Source organism: Pestalotiopsis fici (genome assembly GCF_000516985.1).
Source record: "Pestalotiopsis fici W106-1 unplaced genomic scaffold PFICI_Scf_4, whole genome shotgun sequence".
NCBI lineage: Eukaryota > Fungi > Ascomycota > Sordariomycetes > Amphisphaeriales > Sporocadaceae > Pestalotiopsis > Pestalotiopsis fici.
Genome location: NW_006917094.1, coordinates 1,571,603 through 1,588,291, shown reverse-complemented (window position 1 = coordinate 1,588,291; position 16,689 = coordinate 1,571,603). Strand labels below are relative to the sequence as shown.

Below are 16,689 nucleotides of genomic sequence, written 5' to 3'. Positions count from 1 at the left end.
CGAATCGCCATGTCGACATGGGTGGTGGGGTCTCGCACATCAATCCTCCGTCCCTGCCTATGTAATAGCTAGACACGGTGAATGTAGCTCGTACGAAAGACTGAATGCCACTACCTGCGATGTACAAAGAGCTTCTTTGAGCCAGCATGTGTGAAATTTTGCTGATGCCGCTACTGTTTTGATTTTCAATCCTTCTTTCCGTGGGTTCGGACGAATCACCTAATTACAAGAATGCGTGTTATGTTGGTTGAGGACATCTTGTTGTTGGCAGTTGCCAGGGCAGAGCGGAACAAAATTCATAGACTGCCCCTCCATGGCCTTGGTCGATGGATGGATGCCCCTCATTCTATCCTACGTGGTACACTACAATTTTGAGTTGCGGCGGCCTGCATCCAACGTGTCGAGTTGCCCCTCACCGCTCTGCTGGTCAGGGGCTACACCTAGGAGCCACGAAATCTCACATCAGAAACCAGAATTGCCCATGGGGGAGGGGAGCACTTGAGGATCCAAGGTCGCTCTGCATAAGCCTGGAGCCCCCAGTCTCAGTTGGGACTGGCCCGCGGCTGGGGGACAGTTCAACCAGAATCGCTATGTACTATTGATTGCAGTTGTCCCACGACGACCAATGAGGGCTGCAGGACTGTTCGCCGCATAGTGCTGCCCTTGCCCCCAGATAAGGCCGCGCCCGCACAAAGTCGCTCGCTGGGTTCCAAACGCACCCGCAATTCTCTGCGGCGGAGATTTTATAATGACATCATAAGAGTGAAATCCGGGGCACTCGGGCCTTCTTTTTCTTCGACATCGATCGAATCGAACAATGAAACAATTCGTTGCTAGCGAACCAACCCAAGCACATGTCAGTACCGCCACGTCGTGACTCGACAAAAAGTCCAGCAGGAATTAGGTCGGCAAGGTGATATGGCAATCATGGTTGTAGAATTCAGCATTCCCCATGCCCTGATCTCACCCACCAGTAGGGCAACGAGACCAGGGAATAACAAACGCCCAGCAAAACCTAGTTTGCGCCAGACGCGCTGTGTACATACCTGCCCTGGTTGCCCTGGCTATGCGTGCCTATCTCCTCGTCGTATCACAGCGAGGCAGAGCACGTCTACTTGCCGTTAAGGGAAATGGACGATCTCAAAAGCCGCATGTTGTGTGAAGATCTTGTCGACTTGTGGGTGCTGGGATCTCCGGGGCTATAGGCGTCCAGGCGCCCAAGATGGCCTGGAACCTCGTGAGACTGGTTGGGGCTCCATAGGGGGCGACTCAACAAGCGGCGACACGATGCCCGATATGTAACATACTCTGCAGTGAGCCGCATCCTGGAAGCTTGCAAGCCGTTACTCGCAACGTAGCCGACCCGGATCAGCAGCCGTCTCTGATCCTCTCCAGTCTTCTTCCCTTAGATGAGGCACCGATTTGCAAGTGATATTGTAGACGGCCAACACTCACAAAATAACATGTTGATCTTGACACTGAAAATTATGGACCGTGATGTGGGATTGTGTCATTGTGAACCTATGCCAAAGCAGCCACGTCTTATGCCGCACACCATTGCCAGGGCCAACTTCTGGGTGGTTGATATCCAGTTTCGGCGGAGCCCTTGCATTCGTCTTTTTTTTTTTTTTCTGCTCATGCAGGCGAGCAGGATCCTAATCTCCACCTACCCGCGGGCTCGTCTAGCCGTTCGAGCAGACGAGAACTTCATGGGCCTGGTACCATGTCGGTAGCCAAGCCTGGTTCATACTCGGAGGGCACATTTTCTTTACCCCCGGCCCACCCCGACTTGCTGCTACCCGCCGGACCCTTCTAGTTTAGCATAGTCATTATCGTGGCGGACTTGCTCTATATAAGTTGCCTCTTGTCCTCCGTTGTGCGCGCCTCGTAGGTTGGGCTCTGTTGACTATTAGTGACAATTTTCAATACCCGGACAGCAATCCTTGTCTTGTTTCTCACACATTTAGAAACTCAAATAGGTCTCGACCTATACACATCAGACTATTCTATAGTTTTACGTCAAAAGTAAAATCGTCGACATGCCTGCCGCACTCACCCCTCCTGTCCCACAGGTCAAGGCCATTGCGCCTGAAGCACCCAAGAAGAGAAAGGTCATCTGCTTCTCAGGTATGTCTCAGTCATCTTCAAACATGAGAGTGGCCTTCCGCATAACGCACATTATGTTGTCCACTGAAGGTTGCTTTACTTTGAGAGATCGCCCACTGACAGATCCCAGATTTCGATGGAACAATTTTCATGCAAGATACCGGCCACGTGCTGTTCGACGCTTACGGCTGTGGTTCCAAGAAACGCGAGATGCTCGACGAACAAATCAAAACTGGCGAGCGATCCTTCAGAGATGTATCAGAAGAGATGTGGGGTTCCTTGAATGTCCCCTTCGATGACGGATTTGAGGTCATGGAGAAGACGCTCGAGATCGATGTCGATTTCCAGTCCTTCCACAAGTGGTGCCTGGCCAACGAAATCCCGTTCAATGTCATCTCCGCCGGTCTGAAGCCGATTCTCCGCAAGGTCCTTGACACTTTCCTCGGCGAGGAAGAGTCGTCTCACATTCAGATCATTGCCAACGATGCCGAGATCAAGGAGGATGGTTCGTCGTGGAAGCCCATCTGGAGACACGACACTGAGCTCGGCCACGACAAGGCCCTCTCCGTCAACGAGGCTCGCGCAGCGGCCGAGCTGACGTGCGACGACGGTACCATTCCCCTCATTGTCTTCATCGGCGACGGTGTCTCGGATCTGCCCGCCGCCCGCGAGGCTGATGTCCTCTTTGCCCGCCGCGGTCTGCGTCTCGAGGAGTACTGCGTCGAGCACAAGATCAAGTATATTCCCTTTGACACGTTTGCCGACATCCAGACCAAGCTCGAGGAGATCCGCAAGGAGGACGAGGAGAAGACCGCAGGTCATGGTCTGCCGGCCATCTTCAACCCCCGTGCCAACATGTGGCGCCGTGTGTCGAGCAAGCAGGCCATCCCTCGCTTTGCCGTCATGTCGCCCTCCAAGGAGGAGAAGATGTTCCTCTGGCCCGAGGCCTACACGGAGCTCAAGACTCCCGCCATTACCGAGGTCAATGAGATTGATCCCATGACCCGGGTTCAGGCATAAGCTAGTTCTGTTGGGATTACCTCTTTTTTTAAATTTTGCATATACTTGGCGTTGATGGATTTCCCGTATGCTCTCGAAGATTCTTTTTACATATACACGAGCATAAGCAAGGCGTAATGGGTCGTATGAGAACAATTGCGGGCTGGTTGCCTATTAAGAAGACATGGTAGAAATAGATTGTTGAAGACAATAAACCAATATGTTTGGGTTTCACCCCACGATTTTTTCTATTTTTAAAGTGTTTCATCATGAAGTAAGGCATTTGCTGACATGTGGTTGGCAACCTGGAGCTCGTGGAAACCGAGACATTCCTGCATCGACAATAGCTATAATAGTCGTATTAATGCAACAAGGGAAACTTGCAGGTACCGTGAATGGGATTATCACCACTAGCCAGCCAACAGCAACCAAGCCGCGGTCCCAGATTTGACGGAAGTTGGTTGACTTGGCTTACTTTATGCCCGCACATTCGCTTCGGAAAGAGACATGCCAAGCAGTGTTTCGGAATTGACCTGCTTCACAAAGTGCCTGATATACAACACTAAAACTTGTGGGGGGGCGGTGCGCTGGGTTGGCTTGGCTGGTTCGAAACAATGGGACATCAGAGTTCAAGACAGCAAATGCTAGCTAGGAAACTGTGCCGCCTCTTGTTCGTGTTGGCAAAAGGGACGACCAAACACATTGCTGGGCCCAAAATAGAGAAGGATGATGTGGATCCCACCAATCGTCAGCAATGTTAAAAAAAACGTAACTAGTGAATCTCGATTCTAGATTGCAAATGGAAATCTGCCTTGCTCTCAACAGCAGCGCTGCCCCCCGCCATAGCCCGTGATGTAGTGGACACTGTTTCTGATATTGACGTAGCTGGTAAGCAGTAAAGTTTGGACAGCTACATTACCAATTAACGTAACGCTACTACTGTACACGTAAACGAACACTCTAGGATTGGATCCCTATTTAAGCTATCTTGGCCATGTCGGTACCTTGCCTAGTAAGTTGGAGACTTGTGCCATTTCCGAGCAACCCGTAATATTTATTTTTGACAGCTCTCGGGACAGACGGTCAAAAGTATAATGACGATATCATCTCTTCTTCCCTCCTTTCGACTAATAACCTTGGGCTTTCTGGTCTGATAAGAGAAAGTGAAGTAATAGAAGCTGCTATGTACGGGCACTGGGCGCTGGGATCGTGCAAGTCAGCCTTTTTAAGCTGTTGCATTAGGCGGGGGTTTGCTGAGCCCCGAAGGACCGAGACAGTGGCACCGGGTCGCGTGTGTGCATTTGCGTCCCCCGTCTGTCCCGACTCTTCTTCAGCGATCCTGGCCAAACTTCCCTGTCGACGATCATTTCTTTCTGTTTGTGGGTGAAGATGGGAAAGGGCAATCAGTTCAGAGGGTCTAAATTTCTTGCCCAACAGTAAAGATCCACGGACAGGCAAAGTGGTAGCCTTTTGTATGAAGTACATAATGTAAAATCCTGCCTATTAGTATACAAATATCTAGCAAGTAAGGCACATATAGACTTTGTATATGATGATGTAGGAGGATCCAACAACAAATCGATTCTGATGCACACTGCCCCGGCCGGACACGGCTATCCCTTGCCGATCTGATCCTGATTTCACCAATCCAGCGCAGTCAGCTACGGCTGGGTAGGGCGTACTGTGTATATTCGGAACACATATACAGCAACCCAGTGATGTGATGTATCAATTTACTGTATTACTTTCAAACACTCTACCATTGATCGTTTGCGCTGTCGTTGCCCGAAATGGGGACAGCCTGCCAATCATGCATCCTCTGCGCATCTTTTCCAGCCTGTACCAACCATTCTATGATGCACATCTCGCTTCTTATTCCTAATGCTAAAAGTGATGTGATCCTCCCCCTCGGTTGAGTACAGAATCTAGAGATGGTGGTTAATTCCGTGCTTAACCTTTAATGGATAGAAATGGACTTGCTTCATTGTCTTGAACTTTGACCTCTCGCTCTTATCTCATCTGCCCTCTCCTTTTTCTCCACTGTATCTCTCTCTATTTCTCTGTTGCAGACATCAATCCACCTTTTCAGCTCCAGCCTTATTCCTAGTAACGTGCACGTCCACATCCACTGTCCGCTCTGGAAAGGGCGCTTTCACCAGTCTGATCACAATCCGGAATTACAGTACTACGATCATACCCATCAAAGCCAAAACCTTTTCCCCCCTCTTAACCACCGAGACGGTTCCGGGAACAGACCTTCCACTCGACTTCTCCAGAATTCCTGACGCTATCGCTAGTGTGCAAGTCGTGAATGACGGAAGCCTTGCCCCGCCATCGAACGCGCGATTTCTTGGCATGACGGGAACCACCTGGGGGGCTTGACGGTTTTACGCACCGTCGCCAGCCAGCGCCCAGCAGCAAGCTTCTAAGCAACAATCCATCCCATCTCACACTAGTGACCGAGGCGTAAGGGGGGAAAGAAGCTAAGAGGGGATTGAGGGAGGAGTTGGCTCATTAATTAATTTGCTGCTAATAACTAGCAGACAGCACCTCGACGAGTACGTAACATCCCCCCCAAATGGTGCTTCAATAGCTGTCGCATGCCTTCCCGCCAGTCCGACTCGCTCACTGCCTCATGTCCAGCTCCTAGTCCGGTTTTGCAAATAACTGCTTCATTTTTTTGCTTTCCCGATAATAACATAGTTTTTTGTTCATCTTCATTTTCATCCTTATCTCCCTCTCCTTTCACCTCGTCGCAGGTGTCGTCTGGCTCCTTTTTTCCAGCTCCTTGGAACCTCCCACCCTGGCTGTGTGGTTACTCTTGACACCATTCAGCGCCTAGTGCCGGCAAGTAAACCTGCAACAAGCAGCAGCAGCACACGCACGCTTCCCGGATCCCACCTAATACTGTACGTTGCAGTAGGCGGGCAGAGACGCCTCCCAACCTTCAGCTCGCTCTTGTTTGGGGAAAGGCCCCCAATACCCAATAGGATAGGGGATTCGCGGATCGCCCACGTCACTCATTGTGCAGCTCGATTGCCCGTCCCCTCCTTGATTTGCAAATCACAAGAAACTTGGCAGCGCCTGCCCAGCAGCTGGGAGGACGCGCTCCCCTGAAACTGAATTCAAAATGGTCTCCCTCATCCCCAACCGTCTCAAGCGGACAACTTCAAAATCCAACACCAATTCATCCACAAACAGTCGCAGCACCAGCCCAATGCGATCCGTCAAGGCAGAAAGTTCAAGCCCCGAGGCTAAGAAGGACGCTGGCCTGGTCCTGAAAGTCGTCGTTATTCGTGTAAGAGCTTCCCTTGTCGGAATGTTATTAGAGTATAGAGAGAGGAGGAGCTCTCTGGCGGAACCGTGGAGACTAACACATGCATTTGCCAACAGGCAAGAAACTTGGCCGCCAAGGACCGCGGAGGTACTTCAGATCCTGTAAGTTGGCACGTTTTTTGCACGTTTAAATCGAGTCCATAGGCTCGGTCCGACCCTGCGACTAACTTCGAGTGTTCTGCAGTACCTCCAATTGAATTGCGGCGAAAACAGATTCGTTTCACACTGCGTCCCCAAGACGCTGAACCCCGAATGGAATGTCGTTGCAACTTTTCCCATCAGTGGCATTGAGAACCTCCTCCTCGAAGCCATCTGCTGGGACAAGGATCGGTTCGGAAAAGACTACTTGGGCGAGTTTGATCTAGCGCTCGAGGAGATATTCAACAACGACCGGAACGAGCAAGAACCAAGATGGTATCCTCTGAAAAGCAAGAGAACTGGCAGCAAGGACAGTGTGGTCTCTGGAGAAATCCTGCTGCAGTTTACCATATTTGACGGGAACGACACCGCAGCTACTGACGCACAAGTACTGGAGAAACTTCGCGCGCTCGCCAGCTTGGTGCCCGACGTGCCATCTCGAAATGTCACCCCGACGAGAACTCCCATACTCGGCCCAAGGTCGTCTTCCAAAGGCACTACTTCTGCGGCGGTGCCCGACCTTCAACGCAGTGGAACTGACAATTCCCAAGACGACGACGAGGACTATGACGAAGATGTACTCGACGACGATGAGACCCCAGAAGACGAAGACCCTACCAAGCCCGAGGCCATTGAGAAGCGCAAGCGGAGAATGAGGATCAAGGGTCTCAAGCGCAAGAAGAGAAAGAATCCCTATGAGTTTACGAACGGTGGAAGTGATGTCGTAGGTCTCGTGTTCTTGGAAATTGGCAGTATTACCGATTTGCCGCCAGAGTCCAACTTTACAAAGACAAGCTTCGACATGGATCCTTTTGTCGTGGCCTCGCTCGGCAAGAAGACCTACCGCACCAAGGTGGTTCGTCATAACCTGAACCCGGTCTTTAACGAGAAGATGCTCTTCCAGGTTCTGAACCATGAGCAGACCTACTCCTTCGCCTTTACCGTGATTGACCGCGACAAGTACTCTGGAAACGACTTCATTGCCTCCACCTCATTCCCTCTGCAAGAAATTATTGAAAAATCGCCCAAAGCAGACCCTGAAACTGGTCTTTACGATCTCAAAGACCCTCCAGAATTCACTCCCCTCAAGAAGTCCCGCTTGGCCAAGCTGGGAATGTCGAGATCGGCCTCGTCGCAAAGCCTGAACAAGATGCGCCCGCCCCTGTCCAAGAACCCTTCCACCATGTCGGGCCAGGGAGATGCACCGGGAGCTGTTGCAGCCAATCCCGATCCTAATCTTCTTGCGCCTGAGCAGCTGCCTGTGCTAAATGCAGCGGGTGGTGAAACCGGCGAAGCTGCTGCGGATGACCCTGACTTTGTTCCATTCACCGTGCCCCTAAAGATGAAGAACATGGAAAAATGGGAGGCCAAGCACAACCCGCAACTATTCATTCGTGCCAAGTACATGCCATACCCTGCGCTACGTCAACAATTTTGGCGTGCCATGTTGAGACAGTACGACACGGATGAAAGTGGAGAAATTTCCAAGGTTGAGCTGACCACCATGCTTGACACACTCGGCTCGACCCTGCGAGAATCCACCATCGACAGTTTCTTCCAAAGATTCCCGCACAAGGCTGCCAATGGTGAAGAGACTAGTAATCTCACCATGGACGAAGCTGTTATATGCCTGGAAGACCAATTGGAGCAAAAGAGTAAGCCCTCTTCTGTCGGTAACAAATTCAAGGGTGTATTACCAGATGCCGGAAAAGTAAAGGACATGTTGTCCGTGCCTGGCCATGTGGCGAGTAGCGGCGACTCTACCCCGACCGAAACGCCCGGTGAAGAAGGCTCTTTTACATTGAGCTCCCAGGATTCGACCATCCAGGGTGAGCAGCCTTCTACAGCTACGATCGTCGTTCCCACCATGAGCACCCCTGGTGAAGAGGGCGAGAGCCTTGACAAGGACGATCTGAATGTCAACAAGGGTGAAGAGCACGTCGTGGAGATCAGGGAATGTCCGATCTGCCATCAGCCGCGTCTCAATAAGCGCAAGGACACGGACATCATCACTCACATTGCTACTTGTGCTAGTCAAGATTGGCGCCAAGTCAACTCCATTATGATGGGAGGCTTCGTCACTGCCAGCCAAGCACAGAGGAAGTGGTACTCCAAGGTCATCACCAAGATCTCGTACGGTGGCTACAAGCTGGGTGCCAACTCGGCCAACATCTTGGTCCAGGACCGTCTTACTGGCCAGATCAATGAGGAGAAGATGAGTGTCTACGTCAGACTCGGCATCAGATTGCTCTACAAGGGTCTCAAGTCCAAGGACATGGAGAACAAGAGAAGTAAGTGTCAGACACCAATGCTATCATGAGAACTTACTAACCCCATATAGTCCGCAAGATGTTGAAGAGCTTGAGTGTCAAGCAGGGTAAGAAGTACGATGATCCGGCGTCGAAAGAGGATATTCCCGGCTTCATCAAGTTCCACAATCTCAATATGGATGAGGTTCTCTTACCAATTGAGGAGTTCAAGAACTTCAACGAATTCTTCTACCGTGCCCTCAAGCCCGGCGCTCGACCTTGCTCGGCTCCAGAAAACCCCAACATTTTCGTGTCGCCAGCTGATTGCCGTTCTGTTGTATTCAACAACATTGACACGGCCACCAATATTTGGATCAAGGGCCGTGAGTTCACGATTCAGCGACTTCTCGGCGATGCTTATCCCGAGGATGTTCAGCGGTACGAAAAGGGTGCCCTTGGTATCTTCCGTTTGGCTCCTCAGGATTACCATCGCTTCCATATTCCTGTGGACGGTATTCTCCGAGAGCCCAAGCTGATTGAAGGTGAATACTACACTGTCAACCCCATGGCTATTCGATCAGCCCTCGACGTTTATGGTGAGAACGTCCGTGTTCTTTGCCCGATTGACACTCCCAACCACGGTCGTGTCATGGTCATTTGCGTTGGTGCAATGATGGTCGGCAGCACGGTCATTACTCGAAAGGAAGGCGAAGAAGTGAGGCGCGGTGAAGAGCTTGGATATTTCAAGTTTGGCGGTAGCACGATTGTACTTCTTTTCGAGGAGGGCAAGATGGTCTTTGACGATGACCTGGTGGATAACTCGAACAGCGCCCTCGAGACTTTGGTAAGTTCTCCTGTTGGATTCGGATCATGTAAAATTTCACGGCTGACACAGCGCAGATCTCGGTGGGCATGTCGATTGGTCACAGCCCCAACACTCCCCAGTGGACACCTGACATGCGCAAAGATCCCAGCGATGTCACTGAAGCTGACAAGCAAGAGGCAAACCGTCGCATCCGTGGTGGAGGCGAGGGCAGCCAGACCATCTCCTAGGAGGGTACCAAAACGCCGAGAGCAACACGGTGCCACCGCCACTCAGCGCGTAGGGCAATACGTACGCTCAGATCGACCTCTCGGTCAGTGGCAAAAAGAATATCTCGTCTCCGAAACGTGTAGGGACGACGGAAACAAGCCATATATGATTGGATGAATGTTGACACGATGGATTAAACACAGTATAAATAAAACAGTATCACAATGCAATAAATAGATGGTATTTGTTCTACGTAAAGCAGATTCAGAACTCACAGGCAATGCAGAAATTCTAATATTGTTCGTGAGTGCATTCAATTATGAACAAACTTACTATAGTCGCACTAGTGAAAATGCATGCTTGATCTGACTTGTCCGGCTAGTCACAGGATCTCGAAAAGCTTACGTGTCAATCTTGAAGAGCTAGGGATAACATGTTTGCCAGATCCATGAGCTTACAAATCTAATAAACTCTCATAGTCCAAGTAAAAATACATGAATAGAGGAGCCGATATGAGAATACTCCAAGCATCACAAGTCACGAGATTACAAAAGTCAACAGCAGACATTTCTCCTTAGTCTAGGGACAAACCACTTGAGAAACAACCAAAGATAATACGGCGATAATGTCTCCCAGACGAACCAACTACGCAGCGGTGCCAACATTCAGCCGCCCGGGGCGCGAGGCCGTCGTGTACGATCTCTCGGTCCCAGGCCAGGCCACAATTACGCTGCCGGTGGGCTCGGCGTGGTCGTCGGGCCCGCACTGGCACGAGTCGCATACCGAGTTTCTGCAGGTACTCAGTGGCGCAGCCGAGGTCACGCTGGCGGGTACAGTGCTGCCGGCGGTCACGGCACAGGACGGTGTCGTCACGGTGCCGAGGGGAGCGGTGCATGAGTGGAGGCGGAGTAGTCAGCGCACGGCTGGGGACGAGGAGGAATTGGTGGTTCGGGAGTGGACGGATCCTCGGGATGGAGACAAGGAGGTTTTCTTTCGGAATTTAAATGGCATGATTTTGGATTTTGTCAAAAGCAGAAGAGAGATTACTGGAGAGTCTGGCGGAGGAAAGAAGAAAGTGTCATGGTTTGAGTTGTACGGCGGGGAGTGGATGCTGGAGAATGAGTTAAGGTGTCTCTTTTGGAAATGTGATAACTGGCCGGTCCTTCTACGTCAGGACTCTTGGTGGCCGGATTGGGCGCAATGGGTCGTGACGAAGACAGTTCTGGGCGCGAGTCTGGTTGTGGGAAAGTGTGTTGGGAGAGGAGGAGTGTATAGCGAGTATAGTCACTTGTCTGAGCAGAAATAATAACGAACAATCGCGCTCTGAGCATAGAAATAATAATACAGAGAGAAAATCTTTCCATTGCGTCAATTGTCATATTCTATTGCCAACAATTTATTATCCAACAGAGGGAAGGAGAGAAAATAGAGAAAGCAAAAACCAAAACAACTCAAACATTCCTTTTCTAAAATTCCTCCCATCTCTACTCGTACGAGTCGGCCGTAAAGCAAGAGCTTACGCTCTCGCTCTCGCCTCCAACGAGGCCAGGAAGCGCACCCGCAGGCAGGCCAAGCATCTCGCGGCAGGCCTCGTTGAGGTCCTCGAGGACCTCGCGGACCCTGCCGCGGGGGCAGCCCGCGCCGACGGGGACGGGGAAGGTCACGCCCCGGACCTGCTCGCCGAGGTAGATGCAGCCGTCCTCGGCGTAGTCGGTCGGGGCGCTGACCAAGGACCAACCATCGTCCTCGTCCTCGTCCTCTTCGCTGTCCTCCTTGTCGTCGTCATCGTCATCCATCTCGTCGTCTTCGTCTTCGTCGGCGCCGCTGAATGAACAGAGGGCGTCCAGCACGCGATCAGTGCAGGATACAACATCGTAGAGGGTCTCCTAAAATTCCTCCGTCGTGGCGTTCCTGCTCATCTTCCAGTAGTGCGAAGGTGCTTCCAAAAAGACCAGGCTGTTGGCAATGGTCTCCTCGGCCCAGAGCTCAACTACGGCCTCGCGATCTCTCGTCTGTCGCTCAGTGACAGCTTCGGGGTCACCGAGTTCCTCTTGAGCCAGAGGAACTCGAAAGGGCTGTATGTGGTTGGGGGTAGTCATGGTGAGAAAGTCGGTGGTCGGGAGGTGATTGGGAGGAATACGCGCAGTGCTGTTCTTGGCGTTGCCATTCAAATTGGGCCGGCTTCGTTGCTGTAGACTGAGGAAGGGGCAGGAATGAAGACGAAGCTAATCGAGATTAAAGGTTTGTAGCTGGTGAAATGAATGTTGCTCGTCTTGGCTGTAATTCTACTATCAGCAGTTGTGTTCGTGGTCGCCTGCGTGTTGTTGCATCGGGATTTCGAAACGTTATATGTAGAAGAATCGAAAGGCTCGAGCAACAAGGTGGATTTGGTGTCAGCGTGGTGTGGGAGTTGTCCGCAAGTATTGATGTTGTGATTCAGACGAGATGGCTTTAGAGAATGCCAAAATTGAGGGTATAGTGTGATTCCATTCTTGAATTCGAGTTCGGGAGTTCGGGAGTATAAAAGCCAGCAAGCTCTGGTTTGTGCTTGGTGATTGCAAGTCAAGTTGGAGCCGTCTCTTTCAGAGAAATGTTGTAATTATTGTCTTATTTGCCAAGGTGGGACGATTGCTGATTTATCAGGTTCTGGAAGAAGGCAATGAAACCGAAGGAGAGTGCTGAGGGACGACTTTTTTGTTCTGGGGAAGGACCGGAACTCCTGTTTTGATTCTCACCAATTACGTGTGCGTGTTTGCTTGTTCGTGAGCCTAGCTGTCCAGGCCACAAGGCGCAAAAGCGGAGAGTTAAGTAAATCAGAGGGCGGAGGGTAACGAGAAGTAGTTCTCGGCGTGGATATTGATGCTTCTGATGTTTTCAGCTGGTCCACGTCGGCGACGCAGTTCACGATGCTAATCACAAGTTTATATGGCGCCGTACACTTGGGAGACGGCTGATCAAACGAAAGGGTCGAAAAAGGGTTTTTGATAGTATGCAGGAGAACGTTCTTAATCTACTAACATTTGTTCTTTATCATGGCAAAGACCAATTCTTTTTCCAGCTCTTGTTGTGTGATAAAGGAATGAATTCAGTAGCCAAAAGAGCCAATATGCACATGGATTAACTCGAAGTAGTCACAGAAGGTATCTTGGATAGAGACAGTCATTGATTCGCCGAAGATCTCAAGTCACGTATATTGAATCACATCGTAGGGTATGAATGAGAGATCACTTCACTTGCTGTGTGAGATAAGGTTACTAGGGTGTGTATAGTGCCCATTATATACGGATATTTCACAACGCTGGCCAGATACCTTCCATTGAGACCCACATCACCCGGCCCGTTCATTGGCTAGTTTCTAGGTTAGGTAGGTTTATTCTCTAAAGGAACATGGTCGCCATCGCCTACAGTATACACACAAGCCGTGGGGGCACCGTGGTCCAGAATCAGCTCTTCGAGCGAAGGACCAACAGCCTCAAGAAGAAGCTGCCATTTGATGCAGAGAACTTGTTCATATCGATGGCTGGTCTCTGAAAACCCATCACACCTCACATCTTTGCTGGTGTTGCAGCTATATGGATTGACGAGATGTCTTGTGCTGGTTTGCCCCAGTGCTCCTTGCTTATCATGTATCGAACGCCGACAAACGTCTTTACCCTGCCGGGTTAATTCTTTCTGGTTTGGCCTGACTGAACCGTGGCCCTGCTTGGCACAAGTGAGATTTTGCATACAAGTATCCACTACCGGGCATGAAGTCCAACACAGGAGGTTTTACACTCGTAGTGACCTAGAGCAGGATGCAGCTCCGTCAGCACGACCCCGGAAGCGCCAAGTGTGAGGGAGTCACTTGTTAGTACGACTATACTTCGAGGACTTGTTCCTACCCAGAAAATAAGACTCAGTAAGGATGCACACACCTAAGATGCACCTTATGTCGCATCGAGCTCATATTCGACCAATGCGGCGGTGGAGGCGTAAGATTGTTGCCTGAGTATCTGCAGATTGACAGCCTTGTGAATGGCTACCCCGCACGCACTCGATGAGGGCATTTCTTAAATCGTTTCGCTACCTAAGTCGCTGCCTGCATCGTGCAAGCCCAACTTTATGAAAGACCCGCTGTGACCTCTCGAGATGTCTGTACCTGTTGCCTCACTATGCGATCACTGCAGAAAGATTTTTCAGCATCCGATCAGCGTTGATGAAGAAAAGGTTTTACTACGATCCGAGGACGTTCTTACGATATCGTCGCGCTTATGGTGCCGCCTTTGCGCTATTATTGATACAAAACTCATCTCGCGCCACTTTGATCAAGAATGGCAAATATATTACGAAGTTTGGGACTTGGAGTCTGGTCTATCGCTCAGACTTTCTGCTCACAGCGCTACAACTGTTCATGGATCTTGTATTGACCTGAACCTTAGAGACCCAGACAGTGAGCTAAAGATCCCCTTTCAACCACTGGCTGCGATGAGGGATGGCAGCTAACACGCTATGATGAAGAACTTGACGGCATAAAATGCGAAGAATCTATCCCGGATACTACGAAAGCTGCATCGTCTTTTCAGTTCTGCGTCGACCAGCTTCAAAACTGCCTTAAGAACCATGCTGCGTGCCGCACCAAGACTATTTCGCGTCATCTCGCAGACGATCCCCCATCTCGACTTCTCTACGTTGCTGGTCCTGATCGGGATAAAGTTTACCTCAGAACAACTGATGATTTACGATCGGACAGTATTGCTTATCTCACTCTCAGTCACTGTTGGGGAAAGTCAAACGTGCCATTGCTTAACAAGAGCACTTTCGATGGCCTGACAGATGGCATCGCGGCTACCAGTCTCCCCAAGACGTTTCGCGACGCTGTACAGATTACGCGTGACTTGGGTTTCGAGTACTTGTGGATCGACTCCCTTTGTATTTTCCAAGACAGCCGGGACGACTGGAACCACGAATCGTCGAAAATGTGCGAGGTCTACGCCAACGCGGTCTGCAATATCTCGGCGACGGGAGCTGCTGATAGCACAGAAGGGCTGTTCTTCACCCATAGGCAGGAGGTGGACTGCTCGTTCTTGGTAGACGTTCATTGGCCTACAAACACAGTCGAAAAGAGCAGACAGCTCAAGAGATACCTGGTATTATCCTCCACACAGTGGGAAGACTCTGTCGAAAAGCAGAAGTTAAACACGAGAGCTTGGGTTATGCAGGAACGCGTTCTCTCCAAACGAGTTATATCCTTTGCTCGGGATCAGTTGTTCTGGGAATGTCTCGATGTCCATGCCAATGAAGCTTTCCCAAATGGAACACCAAAATCCGTTTATGGGGAACAGGTTTACTGGATGTACAACAAGTTCAAAATGAAGGATTTACTCTATGACCTTATGCCGAACCCTTGCGAATCAGGGGTTGCTCGTCCTAGATCCTGGAAGTCGGAGCTGTGGCATAGACACATGTTCAATAATTGGCGGACTTTTCTCATTTCTTATACGCGTTGTGGATTGACTAAGCCAGCCGACAAGCTGGTGGCGCTTCGGGGCGTAGCCGAGGGGTTTGCACGTTGCATGCAGCTCAACCTCCAAGAAGACTTCGTCGCTGGGCTTTGGCTTCCACAACTTGGCTGGGAGCTCTGTTGGTTTGTTCATTTTGATCGGAATCCGACCAAGCCAGTCCAGTGGAGAGCACCATCATGGAGCTGGGCCAGCATTGATTCCCAGATCCACCCAGGCAGCATCAGGCACCACCGACGCTGCAGAAATATCGTTGAAGAATTCAGCCTTGTTCGGATTGAAAGACGCCTGGATTGGAGTGGCGAAATGGCAGCCGTGGCCTTGCACCTGAAAGGCAAGCTTATTCCCGCGACGTGTACCATCAGGGAGCCTTACGGCGACCAAGACGGTCGAGTCAGAGGCAAATGCTTGTCAATTGACTGTGAGAATGGGCAGTCGATATGTTGGAGAGACGACGCGGATGCATATATTTGTATCGACACCAAATTGAGAGGTACGAAACCGGGGGATGACGTGGCTGTATTAGTGTTGCCTATTATGTACTGCCATCACCCGCCAGCCGACGACGGCGATTCAGGCAATGTGCATGTGGGGAATTCACTCATGGAAGCACTTGTGGTTGTGCCTCACGACACTGCTGAAGGGGAATTTGTACGAATCGGGTTACTAAGTATCGACAATGAGTATGTGGATTGCTATTTGGGGTTGAGCCAACTATTTGTGGAACGCGATATTGTCTTGGTTTGAAATCTACCCGTATGAGCAATCACATTTGGGCTCTGGGAGGTGGCACGCGAGAGACAAGTCAGTTATTGTATTACTTGCCAGTCGGGCAATGGCAACTTCCACTTGCACTACTCTTGAGTTAGACGCCATCCTTGAAGCTCAAAAAGCGTTCATGAGTGTCACTGTGGTGGAGTTCTCCAGGCCATGGGCGTCAGCAGGACTTTGAGGGCCTTGCAAGTTCAGCAAAGGACAGCCTGGTCCGGCAGCAGCAGCCAGAAGGCTACATCGCGCACTGATTCCAAGGAAAGCGAGATCAGAGTTGATAGCATGATTTCTCTCTTTGAACCATGAGTGAAGGAATTGGACAATGTCAGCCTTGTCGAGAATTTTTCGAATCATCAAATTGACTTGTACTATGAAAGGCGGCGTAAAATGGTAATACCAGTGTGGGTAGGTAGGTATCTAGTACTCTGTGTTGTGGGCAACTCGCCGTTCGGTAATAAGATGGAATAAGGTGGTGCGGGGCTGTCAAGAACTGCAGCAACAATCCAAGCCTTCGCACGCATACCGAGAGCCTGAGACCTCGATTGAATTAATCGCAAGT

General features: G+C 50.6%; 5 protein-coding genes across 5 annotated transcripts; 4 read left to right on the top strand and 1 right to left on the bottom strand.

Moving 5' to 3' along the window:
* Positions 1 to 2,039: 2,039 nt before the first annotated feature.
* On the top strand, positions 2,040 to 3,126 carry PFICI_06457 (uncharacterized protein; the record flags this gene model as incomplete). Its single annotated transcript, XM_007835038.1, has 2 exons — positions 2,040 to 2,127; positions 2,237 to 3,126. 2 exons carry the CDS (start codon positions 2,040 to 2,042, stop codon positions 3,124 to 3,126), a joined length of 978 nt encoding a protein of 325 aa, XP_007833229.1.
* A 3,109-nt stretch (positions 3,127 to 6,235) lies between these two features.
* PFICI_06456 (uncharacterized protein) lies at positions 6,236 to 9,881 on the top strand (the record flags this gene model as incomplete). Its single annotated transcript, XM_007835037.1, has 5 exons — positions 6,236 to 6,403; positions 6,499 to 6,543; positions 6,626 to 8,870; positions 8,921 to 9,672; positions 9,729 to 9,881. The coding sequence occupies 5 exons, from the start codon at positions 6,236 to 6,238 to the stop codon at positions 9,879 to 9,881; spliced, it is 3,363 nt and encodes a 1,120-aa protein (XP_007833228.1).
* Positions 9,882 to 10,486: 605 nt separating this feature from the next.
* Positions 10,487 to 11,167, top strand: PFICI_06455 (uncharacterized protein; the record flags this gene model as incomplete). The annotated part of the gene is made up of 1 exon (XM_007835036.1): positions 10,487 to 11,167. The coding sequence occupies one exon, from the start codon at positions 10,487 to 10,489 to the stop codon at positions 11,165 to 11,167; it is 681 nt and encodes a 226-aa protein (XP_007833227.1).
* A 178-nt stretch (positions 11,168 to 11,345) lies between these two features.
* Positions 11,346 to 11,960, bottom strand: PFICI_06454 (uncharacterized protein; the record flags this gene model as incomplete). The annotated part of the gene is made up of 2 exons (XM_007835035.1): positions 11,346 to 11,747; positions 11,814 to 11,960. The coding sequence occupies 2 exons, from the start codon at positions 11,958 to 11,960 to the stop codon at positions 11,346 to 11,348; spliced, it is 549 nt and encodes a 182-aa protein (XP_007833226.1).
* A 2,029-nt stretch (positions 11,961 to 13,989) lies between these two features.
* On the top strand, positions 13,990 to 16,106 carry PFICI_06453 (uncharacterized protein; the record flags this gene model as incomplete). Its single annotated transcript, XM_007835034.1, has 3 exons — positions 13,990 to 14,290; positions 14,359 to 15,852; positions 15,919 to 16,106. The coding sequence occupies 3 exons, from the start codon at positions 13,990 to 13,992 to the stop codon at positions 16,104 to 16,106; spliced, it is 1,983 nt and encodes a 660-aa protein (XP_007833225.1).
* Between the last annotated feature and the right edge of the window lie 583 nt (positions 16,107 to 16,689).